General features: G+C 57.1%; 1 protein-coding gene across 9 annotated transcripts in view; it reads left to right on the plus strand.

The window, feature by feature from the left end:
• ESPN (espin) overlaps window positions 1-13,953 on the plus strand; it is a 33,845-nt gene that overhangs the window by 2,785 nt on the left and 17,107 nt on the right. For 8 of the 9 annotated variants that reach the window (XM_043484825.1, XM_043484826.1, XM_043484827.1 and 5 more), the window contains exons 2-5: window positions 1,198-1,391; window positions 12,976-13,162; window positions 13,286-13,468; window positions 13,629-13,760. In XM_043484825.1, the coding sequence (XP_043340760.1) occupies window positions 1,198-1,391; window positions 12,976-13,162; window positions 13,286-13,468; window positions 13,629-13,760 (696 nt within the window). The remainder of the gene's footprint in view (window positions 1-1,197; window positions 1,392-12,975; window positions 13,163-13,285; window positions 13,469-13,628; window positions 13,761-13,953) is intronic. The other variant, XM_043484821.1, reaches the window with a different exon arrangement.

A 13,953-nucleotide genomic window follows, 5' to 3' on the forward strand; every position in this document is an offset into this window, starting at 1 on the left:
GCGCCCTCACTTCCCACATTTCTTAGAGGCTTCCCTGGTGGCTCAGATAGTAAAAAATTCTGCCTGCAGTACGGGAGACCTGGGCTCGATCCCTGAGTCAGGAAGATCCCCTGGAGAAGGAACTAGCAACCCACTCCAGTATTCTTGCCTGGAGAATCCCATGAACAGAGTGGCCTGGCGGGCTACAGTCCATGGGGTTGCAAAGAGTTGGATACGACTGAAGCAACCAACACTTCTTCACTTAGAGGAGCCTCAGCGGTTCTCCCGTGACTGAAATGCACCTTCTTTAAGCTCAGGGTCTCTCCAGTTCCCGCAGCCTCAGCCACACCTGTTCCCATGGTGCCCGCCTCCACCACTGCCCCACCCCCCTCCCCGTGGCCCTGCCTACCTCTCCAGCATCCCACGTGCTTGGTGCTGGGAGCTCGTTCTGTTCCAGACCCAGTGCCCACTCTCCCAAACTCCCAGCGTCTGAGTCCAGACTTCTGGGTTCTCGATGTCTCCCCGCCTTGGCCTGCAGGTCACATACCCCCTCCCACAACAGACGCTCACACCTGGATGTTCACAGAAGATGCTGTCAGCACTCATGGGCCCACAGCATTGGCCTGTTTCCTTTGGAGTGCCTGGGAGGGGATCTTGCTCAAGCCCTTCCCCGGGGCTGCCCCTAGCCCACACAGACCACCACTGGCTAACTGCCTGGGTCCTGCCCACCAGTCGCCAGAGGCTTCCTCCTCCACAGGGACACAGCCTGTTCCCTGGAGGCTGGGAGCAGGGAGTCTGCTGGGGTGGGTGGCTCTCTGCACTGAGGTTGGGGTGCTGGAGGTACATGAACCCGGAGGCCTCTTTTTATGGGATACTTGGGGAGGCGTGGGGTGAGGGAGGGGGCAGGGTTGGGTGCAGGGGGTACCTCCCCACCCTGAGAGCAGGCCCGATAGCCACCCTTCCTGACCAGTACTCCTTCAGGTATTCCCTCAGCACCTGGGTGACAGACAGGCGCCCCTGCTGGGACAATGACAGGTGCCATGCCCTGAGAGCCCAGCATGCAAGGCGTGGTGCCGCACTAAGGGCTGAGATCCAGAGGGGGCCAGTCAGGCGCCAGAGGACAGAGTGGCCCCTGGTAGCTGGTGGGATGCCGGAAGTGGTCTGAGCGAGGGATGCGCGCAGGACCAGGCTCAGGACTAACAAGGTCTCTCCCCACAGGACAGAGACAATTCTGGTGCCACAGTCCTGCATCTGGCTGCCCGCTTTGGCCACCCCGAGGTGGTGAACTGGCTGCTACGTCACGGCGGTGGGAACCCCACCCTGGCCACAGACACAGGCGCCCTGCCTGTTCACTATGCCGCCGCCAAAGGAGACTTCCCCTCCCTGAGGCTTCTCGTCAGGTCCCACCCTGAGTAAGGACCCTTTTCTCCAGGGGCTCTGGGTGGGCCGGCGGGGGCCCTGGGGGATACCTGAGGTTGTCTCCCTCTCCAGCATGCCAGGGGAATGACTGCTTCTGGGCCATCCCACGGCCAGGGCCCTGGCCAGAGACTGCACTTACGCAAGCTGACAGTTCTCCCCTCCTGGTGGGTTGCCCACAGCCACAAGCCTCGAGCCCTGCAGGCAGATCCTCCCTAGCCCTCCCCAGTTCTGGAGACGGCCACACAGACCACTTCTCCTCCCCAGGATCCTTACCAGCCTGCAACAGGCGGCCCTCTAGCTCTGGCCTGGGTTAATTTGCAAGACTGATCTAACTGGGGCATAGGGATGATGCCTAGCAGCTCCTAGACTCTAGTCAAGAAGGAGGAGCCACGGCTGCTATCCAGACTGAAGGGAGGTGGCCCCTTGCCCAGACCCTCACCCTGCCTCCTGGCCTGTCACAGAGCAGCTTGTCCTCCCCTGTGGCCAGCAGCTCATTCCCACTAACCAGGGGGGTGGGGCTCCCAACCCCCCTGGGGCCCTGGGCAAGCAGCTGGTCAGAGAAAGCGGCTGAGCCATAGGCTGGGTGCACCCCAGGGTGGGGTGGGGGTGCAGAAGAATAGGGTTCAGTGTAGATCCTGGGAGTCATGGAGTTCCTAGGGAGGAGAGAGCCAGGTCTTAGGTGTACCTGGAAGGAAGCAGGGGTCCCAGGGGAGGATACCACCCAAACCCGGAGGGAGTGGGACATCAGTGACCCTGGGACCTGAGGTGGGAGCTCTGACTGGTGATCTTTGTCAGTTCAAGGGGACGTCTGGGAAATAAGTGGAAACAGAGGACCCAGCCTCAGGTTGAGAGCTACAAGGTGGGACGGCCTGTCCTCACCCCTGAGGGTGACTACCCAGCCACTGGCCGCCAGGGAGCAGGCAGGAGGCCAGGCTGGCCCCATGGCCAAGTGGCAGGGTGGCTCCAGTGGGCAGCCCCTTGGGCAGAAGCACATGGTGTGCAGGTGGAGCAGCTGAAAGCCCCCAGGCTGGGCCCAGGATGGCTGGGCCTGGCTTGTTCTTGCTAAGCAAGGGCCCCTGGTTTGGTTAATGGGAGACCAGCAGGTGCACCTTTCGGGGCAAAGGTCTCACAGCTGTCTCCGCCAGAAGCCACTGGGTACCACTTTGGAGTGAACCCTCTGCCTCCAGACAAGCCAGGGTCTGGGTCACATCAAAATCAGTGGGATTTCAAGGTGGAGTGCCCCAGGCACCCTCGAGTGTCGGCTCCCACCCTGCAGCCGTCGGCACCCCTGGGGGCTGGTCCCAGACTCCCTGATAGACTCCTAGGTGAGGAATGGGGCACTGCACCTGTGTGTGTCCCCACCTCGATGGTTCTCACCCCACCCCCTCACCCAACACGGGGCTCCCGAGAGGGGAGAGACAGGCTGTGGTCATCCTCTCACACCTGCCAGCCTCCCCCATCGCACAGGGTGGGTCCCAGGAAGCCAGTCTGATGGAAGTGCCAACTTAGCTCCAGTGGTGTGAACTGAGGGCCTCTGGCCCCCCACCCCGGAAGTGCTGATGGGGGTGGGGTGAAGCCCTAGGCTGGCCCCTGAGCCCATCCTCATGGAGAAGTCTGAGGCCTAGGACAAGCCTCCATGGGCTGGAGTTCCAGCTTTAGGAAGGCTCAGACTGTGCTGGGGGCACCCTGGCAGACTCAGGGTCTGGGGGACCCTGAGCCCTCCCAGGCCATGCCGTGGGACTGGCTGTGATTGGGCCCTGGCACCCACTCTCTGGCCAGATGGCCTGGACCAATGAGCCACCAGCCCACCATGAATCTCAGGGAAGTGGACAGAGGCCTGGGGCTCTGTTCCCACAGTGATGTGTGGCTTGGCTGATAAGGAGGTACTTTTGTGTGACTGTCAGGCTGGGCTCAGGTAGGGTGAGGGGGCTGGGAATTGAGGCGGGGCCTGCTGACTGGAGGACTTGGGGGCCGGTGCCCACTCCCTACCTCAGAGGTAGAGACTCCTGCTCCCCAAGGTCGGGGACCCAGGGCGGGAGTCGGGGTGCTGGGGAGGGGCAGAGGCCCAGGCTGCGCCAGGCCACAGGGTGCAGTCAGGGGACCCAGGGAGTCTGGCTCTGGGGGAGGCTGCCTGGGCTCAGCTCTCATGAGCCTGCTGTGAAACACTGTGAATTATTCACGAGGGCTCAGCTCTCCCTGGCGGCAGGTGAGGGAGAAAGAGCTGCTACTGAGTGGGAAACTTGATCCTGCGCAGGAGGCTGTGGGCAGCCATGAGCCATGGCTGCTCTGACAAGCTGCAGAGGAGCAGGAGGCTGGAAGGCCTCAGGGGAGGGCCTGACCAAAGACAGGTTGCACCTGGGGGCACTGGTAAGGCCTGGAGCGTGCAGGAATGGCCCATACCCACCCAGCCCTCCTCCAGTCTATCCCAGTCCACTGGGCAAGTCCTCCCAGAGGCAGAGGAATTGCCACTGTGACCTCAGTGGCCACTGCCCCGTGGGACCCTCCCTCTGAGCCCCCTGGGGAAAGAGTCCTTAAGCTGCTGGGCTGGGGGCTGGCTGGAACTGGGCCAGAGCTGTCCCAGGTCCTGGGTCTGAGGGAGATGGAGTCGGGAGGGTCAGCCCTCTTGGCCAGGGACACTAGTGGCTGGTGGAGGGGGACCACAAAGGGGATGAGGAGCAGGGAACCCTCAGAGCTCTTGACCATCCTGGTGGCAGTGTCTTGGGGCCCAGGAACTGTCTCATGCTCACTCTGCCTCAGCCGTGTGCTCGCTGGGGGCCTGAGTAACCAGAGGAGAGCCCTGGGCTCTGCTGGGATACTTAGGCCTGAGAATTGAAGCTGGGGAGAGTCGGGGGGTTGGGGGGCAGGGCTCCAGGCCTTGTCTTCCCCCTGGGGCCCCGCCATGGTCTACCAGTCATGGAGAGCCAGAAAACCAGTCTGCCCAAAGATTTCTGACCAGCTCCCTCCTGCTGAGTGCCTGCAGGGGTCTGACACCAAGCAGCTGTCTGAGCCTCACCCTGGGCAGTAGCTCTATAATCAGCCCATTTTACAGACAGACTCGTGTAATTAGTGGCTTATATTTTTTATTTAATTTTAATTTTTTTAAACACCAAAAACATTTTGTACTGGGGTATAGCTGATTAACAATGTTGTGGTAGTTTCAGGTGAATAGCGAAAGGAGTCAGCCATACATGTACATGTATCCATTCTCCCCCAAACCCCACTGCTCCTATCCGGGCTGGCACATAACACTGAGCAGAGTTCCATGTGCTGTACAATAGGTCTTTGCTGGTTATCCATTTTAAATATAGCAGTGTGTACATGACCTTCCCGAAGTCCTTAAGTATCCCTCTAAAAAAATATTTATTTATTTTTACTTATGTATGTATTTGGCTGTGCTGGGTCTTAGTTGCTGTACACATAATGTTTTAGTTGTGGCATGTGGACCCTTAGTTGTGGCACGTGGGATCTAGTTCCCCTACCAGGGCTCGAACCCGGGCCACCTGCATTAGGACCACGTTCAGTCCTAGCCACTGAACCACCAAGGAAGTCCCCTCATCCGACTCATATTTATTGAGCATCTGCTCTGGGCCAGGTGCCCAGGGCACATCAGTGAACCAAACAAACAAATGCCCTTGCCTCATGGGGCTGCAGATACAGAAATGGTGTCTCCAAAGGGCTAATGGTCCCACTGGCTCCCTGTGTAGCCTTGACCAATCTGTACCTCCTCTCTGGGTCTGTCTCCCACTCCTGTTGTTGTTCAGTCGCTCAGTCATGCCTGACTCTTTGCAACCCCATGAACTGCAGCACGCCAGGCTTCCCTGTCCTTCACTATCTCCTTGTTCAGACTCATGTCCACTGAGTCACTGATGCCATCCAACCATCTCATCCTCTGCCGCCCCCTTCTCCTTTTGCTTTCAATCTTTCCCAGCATCAGGGAAATGAGTCGGCTCTTCACATCAGGTGGCCAGAGTATTGGAGCTTGAGTTTCCCACTCCTGGCCCAGGCGCTAATCTCTTAGGGCCTTTCATGTTCATCTGGGATGTCTGTTTTCCTTCCGTAGTGCTGAGTTTTGTGGAAGCTGGCTGCTCCTGGAGCCCTGTCCAGCTGGAAGGTTCAGGCAGCCCTGGCCTCAAGCAAGAAGCCTCAGTTGCTCACCTACGAGGGAGCCCCAGACCTATGGCTCAGCTCCCCCTTAGAAGGCTGGGGGCCTTTGCCTAGGACTGGGGCTGCTGTTCCCTGCCAGGCATCTGTTTCCACCACAGGCAGTGGAGTGTGTTCACTCTCAATTACCACTCCCTGGTCTGCCCTTGTATTTGCTGAGATCCCCTGGGCAACGGAGCCTGGGGGAGCCCACACTGGCACACTGGGGACACTGACCCAGGTGGGGAGGCTCTGAGAAAGGAGGGACCTGATGGAATCATGGCCCACAGGTAACTCCTGATCCAAGCCTGTCATGGCACCCAGGCCCAAATTGGCCTCTCTGCCCTCTTCTTGTCTACCTGTACGCACCTTTGAGACCACAGATCAGATCCCTGGTCAGGCCACAGGCTTCTCCATCACTGATAGGGAAGGCCACTTCCTTGTAGCAGCCCAGAAGCCCTCCTCACTCTGGACTCCCCACACCTCACCTCCAACTGCTCCCTAATCACCAACTCTGCTCTGTCTCTTGGGTTTCCTTACTGCTCCTGCAACAGGCCGATGCCCTCTGACCTCTGGCCTTTGCTCAGATCAACCCACTTCAAGGTTGCCATTTCCTTCTCCAGTGGACCACGTTTTGCTCAATGGACACAAATTTGAGCAGACTCCGGGAGATAGTGGAGGACAGAGGAGCCTGGTGGGCTACAGTCCATGGGGACACAAAGAGTCGGACATGATTTAGCGACTAAACAGCAGCAATGGGTCATTCCCACTGCCTCGCTCTCTTCCCAAGAGCCCAGGGTTGCTCCCTTCCCTCTCCAAGTCTTTGCTCCCTGCACCTTCCTCACACTGTCATGCCCCCAGGACACAGACACATGCCCTCCCTCCTGGTCTTCCTCACTCTCCCTGCTACCTGGCATCTTAGCGGGTCCTCTTATCATCTGTCTCCCCATGTAATGAGAGCATCTCTTCCTCTCCATCCTGCATCCCGAGGGCCTGACACTTCGTAAATACTCACTGAAGGAGGGAGGACTCTGGAATCCACCGGGGTCTTGTCCGGCCCTGCCTGCAGCTCACTGCCTGTGGCCTCAGACAGAACTCCCTCCAGGCCTCCTGGGGCCCATGGGCAAATGGACCAGCTGAGGCCACTTACGAGGAGGCATCACAGAACTCCAGGCCCAGCTGCCCATCCCACTCACCCCCATGTCTACTCACTCAACAACTAGCACCCAAATGTAGCCTAAGTGCCCACCCTGCTAGTGCTGGAGATGTAGTGAGTCCTCATGGCTTTGTGGAGCTGACTTGGGGCACTCCCAGGGGCAAAGAAGGGGCCAGACCAAGAGTGTGTGTACACACAGAGATGGTCCTGCTCATGCACCAGTGTGTTGGGTGCCCTGGTGGCCCTGGTGGACCCAGGTTTGAGAGGGCAGAGCTCTGCTGTCTTCACTGTTTGCCCTGTCCTGGCCTGTGGAAGCCTCCTAATGGGTGTCCCTGGGATGAATGAAAAAAGTGCCAAGACAATTCAAGAGTCACAAGTGCTGTGAAGTGGACCATGGTAGTTTGAAGGCAGTGGTTGAGGGATTTCTTTAAAATGAGGGGGTCCAGGAAGGTTTCTCTCTCTCTCTCTTTTTTAAATTATTTATTTGGCCATGCTGGGTCTTAAGTCACGACACACAGGATCTTTAGTTGCAGCATGCAAACTCTTAGTTGTAGTATGCAGGATCTAGTTCCCTGAACAGGGATCAAACCCAGGGCCCCTGCATTGAGAGCACAGAGTCTTAGCTACTAGACTTCCAGGGGAGTCCCAGGAAGGCCTCTGTGGGGAAGTGAGAGCTGAGTGGGAGAGGTCTGCCCTGTCAAGACCTGGCGTGTGAGCATAGCAGATAGAACTGGCCAGGGCAGTGGCCCTGGGGGATCACACTTGTCCTCATGGTGAGCCAGGAGGGCCTAGAAGACTGGGAGATTTACAGACCAGTGAAGGCTTATTCCAGGCTTGCTGATGGGTTGGGTGTAAAGCTGTTTGTTTTAGAGTCTTCCTTAAACCAGGGCTGCATTTCTTCCCCAGGCCAGTCCTGATTGTGGATCATTTCAAATAAGTGCAGAGGTGTGATCAGAGAATAAGAGACCTAGACCTGCCAAAGGCTTCAAGACTTTCCGTTCCAGTAGCCTTACCCCACACCCAGATCTAATCCTGGTGGAGATCAGCCGCTGCCAGACCTCCCTGGGGGCAGAAATTAATGCCAGCGGGGAGGATACTGAAGATGCTGTTCTGTGACCGGGGTCTGCCTCCGTGGGCAGCTCAGTCCTTGTTCCTCATGGCAACAGTTGCAGAAAGCTGCCGGCCAGTCCTGGGTGGAGATTTTCAGCAAACCCTTCGGAGCATTCCATGTTTCTTTTGTGTCATCCAGGATGACTTAATAGTTACAGTCTGTCCATATCATCTTAGTTCCTAAGAGGAATAAAAGTATACATCTTGATTTATGTGATGGTTGCTAGGGAAACTCAGACTTATAAAAGAAGTCAAGGGTTTCCAAAGACTCCGAGAGCTTGGACTCAAGGGAGGGTGGCCTGGTGTCCTTTACTGAAATGGGGACCAAAAGGGTGGGGTGAGGGAGTGTGGAGAGATTTGTTCCATGTGAAAGCATGTAAAGGGTGAATTCCCAGTGGTCAGGACTCTGTGCTTTCAGGGCCAAGGGGGTGGGTTTGACCCCTGGTTGGAGAACTAAGATCCCACAATACACAGGGAATGGCCAAAATTTTTTTAAAAATTAAAAAGAAAAAAAAAGCATGTGAATTTCAAGAAACTGCTCAATGCCTGGATGGTTGAATGGGCTGAGGGGGTTGCCGCATGTCCTCCAGGTCCAAGCGGGAGAGATGAGTGGCATTAGGTACAGGTGGCCTTTGACCCCAGGAAATAGATGACCTCACCAGGAGCAGAGTGTGTTTAGAAAGGAGGTTTTGGGGCACCCCAACATTTGGAGGTCAGGTGGCCATCCAGGGCCTACCCAGCCAAGGAGGCTGAGAAGACCTGGCTTGAACTTGTTGGTACCAAGAGGAGCAGATGTTCAGGAGCAAGGAGGGGACAGCAGATGAGGCTGGTAGTGTGGAGGTGATGGTGTTGAGGCCTGGAGGGCCTTGAGGGGGTTGTTCGGTCAGACGGGGGCAGCAGTACCAGGAAGCCAAGACCTGCCTCCCTGGGAGAAAATTTGCTATTTTCCAAAGTTTTCCCCTTTGTCTCTCACAAGAGGCATGAAGAGACCACAACTGTAATACCCATTTGTCCTGTGTGGAAACTGAGGCCCAGGAAGGTAAGGAATACCCCTGGCCCTGCAAACTGCAAAGTCGGGGCAAAGGGCAGGGGCTTGGACTGGACCGGTCACCCATGGCGCCACTATGGCCAGAACTTGATGGGCTGGAGCCAGGTGGGGTCTCCTGAGACCCCACCCCTATGCTCCAGTGACTCCCCATGGTCAAAATGCTGCCCGGCCTGACCTACGCTTGGTGGAGCCTGGATACCCCAGGCCCGCAGTGCCCCCCGCCAGAGGCACAGGGAAGAGGGATCCTAAAACACATGGAAGGTGCTAGGCCTTGCCAAGGGCTCTCCAAGCATGTCTCAGGGTCAATTATTATCCTTACTTCATAGACGGCTTTGTGAATGGGGACCGGATGCAAGACACTGCTTGCAAGCAGCCCACAGGCCAGGCCCTTCTCACATTGCGGCCCCCCCTGCCTCTCAAGTGAGCCTAACTCTCAGTCTCTTCTGTAAAAGGGAAATGATGCCAACACTTCCCCTATAAGGGCATTAGGCGGACTAGATGGGGGACACGTGTACTGTGCTCCCTTCCATGCTCAGCACAGAGCAATTGTTCAGTGGATGGTACTGGCTATCCCTGTTATGTGTTAATCCTTATATATAACTTATACATATGCTACATAATATATACTAGTTATGTATATGTATACTGAACTGATACTACCCTATACATAACATATATATACACATAACCTTATATGTATACTACTACATAAATTCACTTCTCTCTCCATCTAAACTCATTATTTCATTCCTTGTGCCCATCCATATTTTTTAAAGTATTTATTTATGTATTTATTTGGCTGCTCTGGGTCTTAGTGGCGGCACGCGGGCTCTAGTTCCCTGACCAGGGTGACCAGGGATCGAACCTGAGCCCCCTTCATTGGGAGCTTGGAGTCTCAGCCCCAGGACCACTTTCATCCATATTTTTGTAATTTGCTTCAGTGAGAGTGAGGGTGCCCATTCTACTTGCCTCTAGGCTGATGTAGAAGAGGGGAATAAGGCCGGAACCCCCTTTCCCACCCCAGCTCATCTGCGAACCTGCCCCATGATCTGGGGTCTCCCAGGCTGGGGGCTGTGACTCTAGAATGGGTTACTGAGCATTTACTTTCTAGCAGAGCCTCTGGATGGGGTGTCAACCAGTGGCCTGGTGGGAGGCTATGGGCTGGACTGCCGCCTCCTGCTCAGGTCCTGCTCTATGCCAGCTTCTGAGACCTTCTGAGATCTCAGGCTGGCTGGACACCCGTGGGTCATGAGTTACCTGCTGAGCAGGAAGGACTGGGAGAACAAGGCTTCGGGCAGATCTAGCGCCCTGAGCTGTGTGCATTGTCTCAGGCCTCCCTCGAGAGCCCAGTGGGCCCTGGGTAGTGGCCCCTCCAGTCACCAATCCCCTGGACCCCAGCACTTGCTGTGCCTTGGTCTTTGTTGTTCAGTCCCTACTAAGTCATTTCTGACTCTTTGCAACCCTGTGGACTGTAGGGTCATCAGATTCCTCTATCCTTCACTATCTCCCAGAGTTTGCTCAAACTCATGTCCATCAAGTCAGTGATGCCATCCAACGATCTCATCCTCTGTCATCCCCTTCTTCTCCTGCCTTCAATCTTTCCCAGCATCAGAGTCTCTTCTAGTGAGTCAACTCTTCACATCAGGTGGCCAAAGGATTGGAGCTTCAGCTTCAGCGTCAGTCCTTCTAATGAATATTCAGGGTTGATTTCCTTTAGGGTTGACTGATTTGATCTCCTTGCAGTCCAGGGGACTCTGAGTCTTCTCCAGCACCACAATTCGTGCCTTGGTTACTCGGTGAATAATTCAGGCCATGGAGTGTCAGTCATGAAATATTAAACAGGCTCCTCCTGAAGCACCAGCATGTGAATGGCGGGGGGAGGGGCGGGGGACGCTGGCACCGGGGCGTGGAGGCTGGTGGCTGAGAGCCAGCACCTTCTCCAGGTACGGCGTGTGGGTGGGGACTCATCACCCCACTCCACCGTGACACAGGTGGGGTAATGGAGGGCAGCCAGGCAGGGTCCCAGGCTGAGTGTCAGGAGGATGGATAGAGCTGGGGCTTGGTGCCCGGAGGGGCTGTGGGCAGCCTGGGCAGGGGGCAGGGGGCAGGAAAGTGGACGGGGATGGGGTCTTAGGGACAGGGGGATGTCAGCTGAGGGCCCGAGGGGTATGTGAGAGGGAGGGGCCAAGTCATGGGTGGGTGGCAAGAGGGTGCATGATGGAGTGGGGGCCCAGGTAGAGGAGGGCTGGGTGGCCTGGTGCCCTCATTAATGGGCACATGGCTGGCAGCTGGATGAGGGAGGGAGGGTGTAGATGGTGGGGGTGGAGTGTGTGATTGACGTCGTAAGCAAATAGATGGGGGAGGCATACCGGGTGGGAGGGTATGACGTCTGATGAAAAATTGCAGTTCCTGAGGCCCAGAGTCCTGACCCAGCCCAGAGGGACTTAGCTCATACTCTTCCCCAACCCTCCATCCTGGATTCACCGGGAGCTCCTGGGTCTGGGCCTAGATTGTGGCTCCACCTTGTGCTCATATCCGGTAACTACACCCTGGTGTCCACACCCATTGTGAAGTCGGAAAAACTGAGGCTCTGCCAGCTGCTAGGCCAGCGTCCCTATTCCCCAGCAGCACTCCACTTCTTGAGAGTGGCTCTCCAGTTAAGACCCTTCTGTGGGAGTTGGGAGCAGGGATGAGGGGCAGTGACAGCTGCAAGTTAGGCCCGAGAGAAGCCTGGGGGAGTGAAGACAGGAAACTGCCCCTCCACCACTCCCTTGGTTCTTGCTCTGCACCTGGCCCTGCATCACACAGACAGGTGTGTGCCCAAGCACCACTTACCAGCTGTGTGACCCTTGGCAAGTCACAGCCCCTGAGCCCCTCTGCAAAATGGGGATGATAGTAGGACTTAAGGTAGGGTGTTCACTGAGAATCTGCCTGCTAGTGTCATGGCACCTGGGACATGCTCAGTGGATGGCATTCACCTGTAGGGTGGCCAGACTGACAACAACCACAAGACTATTTTAATTTTGGATAAACAACAATTAACAGTTTAGAATATGTATGTCCGCATGCCCGTTGGGCATATACTTATACTAGAAAATTATTTGTTGTCTCTGGTGGCTCAGTGGTAAAGAATCCACCTACTGATGCAGGAGACACAGGTTCATTCCCTGGGTCAGGAAGATCCCCTGGAGAAGGAAATAGCAACCCACTCCAGTATTCTGATCTGGAAAATTCCGTGGGCAGAGGAGCCTGGCAGGATACAGTTCATGGCGTTGCAAAGCATTGCACAAGACTGAGAGACTAAGCACATCCAAAGTTCAGATTTTTTTGTGTTTTATCTGGCGACATTACCACTCTGCCCTCTGGGAGTTCAGTCTTCTGGGGGCGGCAGAGGCCATAACAAGTTTTGATCCACTGGGCATGACAGGTGGCCCGTGGAGTGAACCCAGGGCAGTATGGGGCACGGAGGCTGGAAAAGCCTGTTCTTGTAGTGGAACAAGCCTCCTGAAGGAGGGATCTGTATTGAGTCTTTTTTTAAAAATATGTCTTTATTTATTTGGCTGCACCAGGGCTTAGTTGCAGCATAAGGGATCTAGTTCCCTGGCCAAGAATGGAACCCCGGGCCCCCTGCCTTGGGAGCGTGTAGTCTTAGTCACTGGACCACCAGGGAAGAACCTGTACTGAGTCTTCAAGAGAGATGGGAAGAGCATCCCCAGTCGGGGGGGGGGGCAGTAATCAAAGACACAGAGGTCAGACAGCAGGTGTGAGGACTCACAGTGACAGTGGATCCATGTGGCTGAAAAGGTAGGGGGAGGCCAGATCACAGCATCCTTGTAGACCTTGGTAAAAAGGCGAGTTGTTTACTGAGGGCAGAGACTAGCTCAATCACTAGACATGCACTGTGGAAAGGAGGCTGCGAGGGGTAGGTGGGGAGCAAGCCAGAAGGCCCCCACCCAGGAAGGCTGGCACAGGACTGTGTCCAAAGGGAGTTGGGCAGCCAGGTCCAGCGACTAGGTCTTCCCCAGTTACCCTCCAGAGCTCCCCGGGAGCGGTCAAGGGGCGAAGGAGGCTTTGGAGGGGGCTGGGCGCTGAGAGCCCACGGTGGGTGCTCTGTATTCCGCAGGGGAGTGAATGCCCAAACCAAGAACGGTGCCACGCCCCTGTACCTGGCGTGCCAGGAGGGCCACCTAGAGGTGACGCAGTACCTGGTGCAGGAGTGCGCCGCGGACCCGCACCTGAGCGCCCACGATGGCATGACCCCGCTGCACGCCGCAGCGCAGATGGGCCACACCTCGGTCATCGTGTGGCTGGTGAGCTCGGGGACACGTCGGGGCGGGGTCCGGGGAGGCGGGGCCTGTACGGGACGGGGGCGGGGATAGGAGGGGCTGGCGCCCAGTCCCCGCCCCTCTCTGCCCCCGCCCCCTCTCTCCCAGGTGAGCTGCACCGATGTGAGCCTGTCGGAGAAGGACAAGGACGGCGCCACGGCCATGCATTTCGCGGCCAGCCGCGGCCACGCCAAAGTGCTCAGCTGGCTCCTGTTGCACGGCGGCGAGATCGCGGCAGATCTGTGGGGCGGGACCCCGCTGCATGACGCCGCCGAGAACGGGGAGCTGGAGGTGAGGGTGGGGCGGAGGCGGGCCCGGGGCGTGGCCCGGAGGCCAGGAGAGAACGGGAGGGGCGGGCGCCCTCTGCTGGCGCCGCGCTCGCAGCACAGCTCTGCCCCCCGCGCGGAGGTCCAGGCTATGGGCCAGGGGTCCTCACTGCGCGCCCCTGCAGTGCTGCCAGATCCTGGTAGTGAACGGCGCGGAGCTGGACGTCCGCGACCGCGACGGGTACACGGCCGCCGACCTCGCGGACTACAACGGCCACAGCCACTGCACTCGTTACCTGCGCACCGTGGAGAACCTGGTAAGCCCAGGGCGCTGCTCCCCCACCTCACCGTGTCATTGCACCCCCCCCACCCTGCCCCCACCTCCACCAAGGGGTACGTGTTGTTACCCCTTTTGCCAAGGAAGAAGCTGAGGTTCAGGAAAGTGAAGCCCCTTGCCCAAGGTCACAGGAATAAGTGCCCTAGACCACTACCCCACATGACCTCTCAGCC

The sequence above is a fragment of the Cervus canadensis genome, chromosome 13 (assembly GCF_019320065.1).
Source record: "Cervus canadensis isolate Bull #8, Minnesota chromosome 13, ASM1932006v1, whole genome shotgun sequence".
Taxonomy (NCBI): domain Eukaryota; kingdom Metazoa; phylum Chordata; class Mammalia; order Artiodactyla; family Cervidae; genus Cervus; species Cervus canadensis.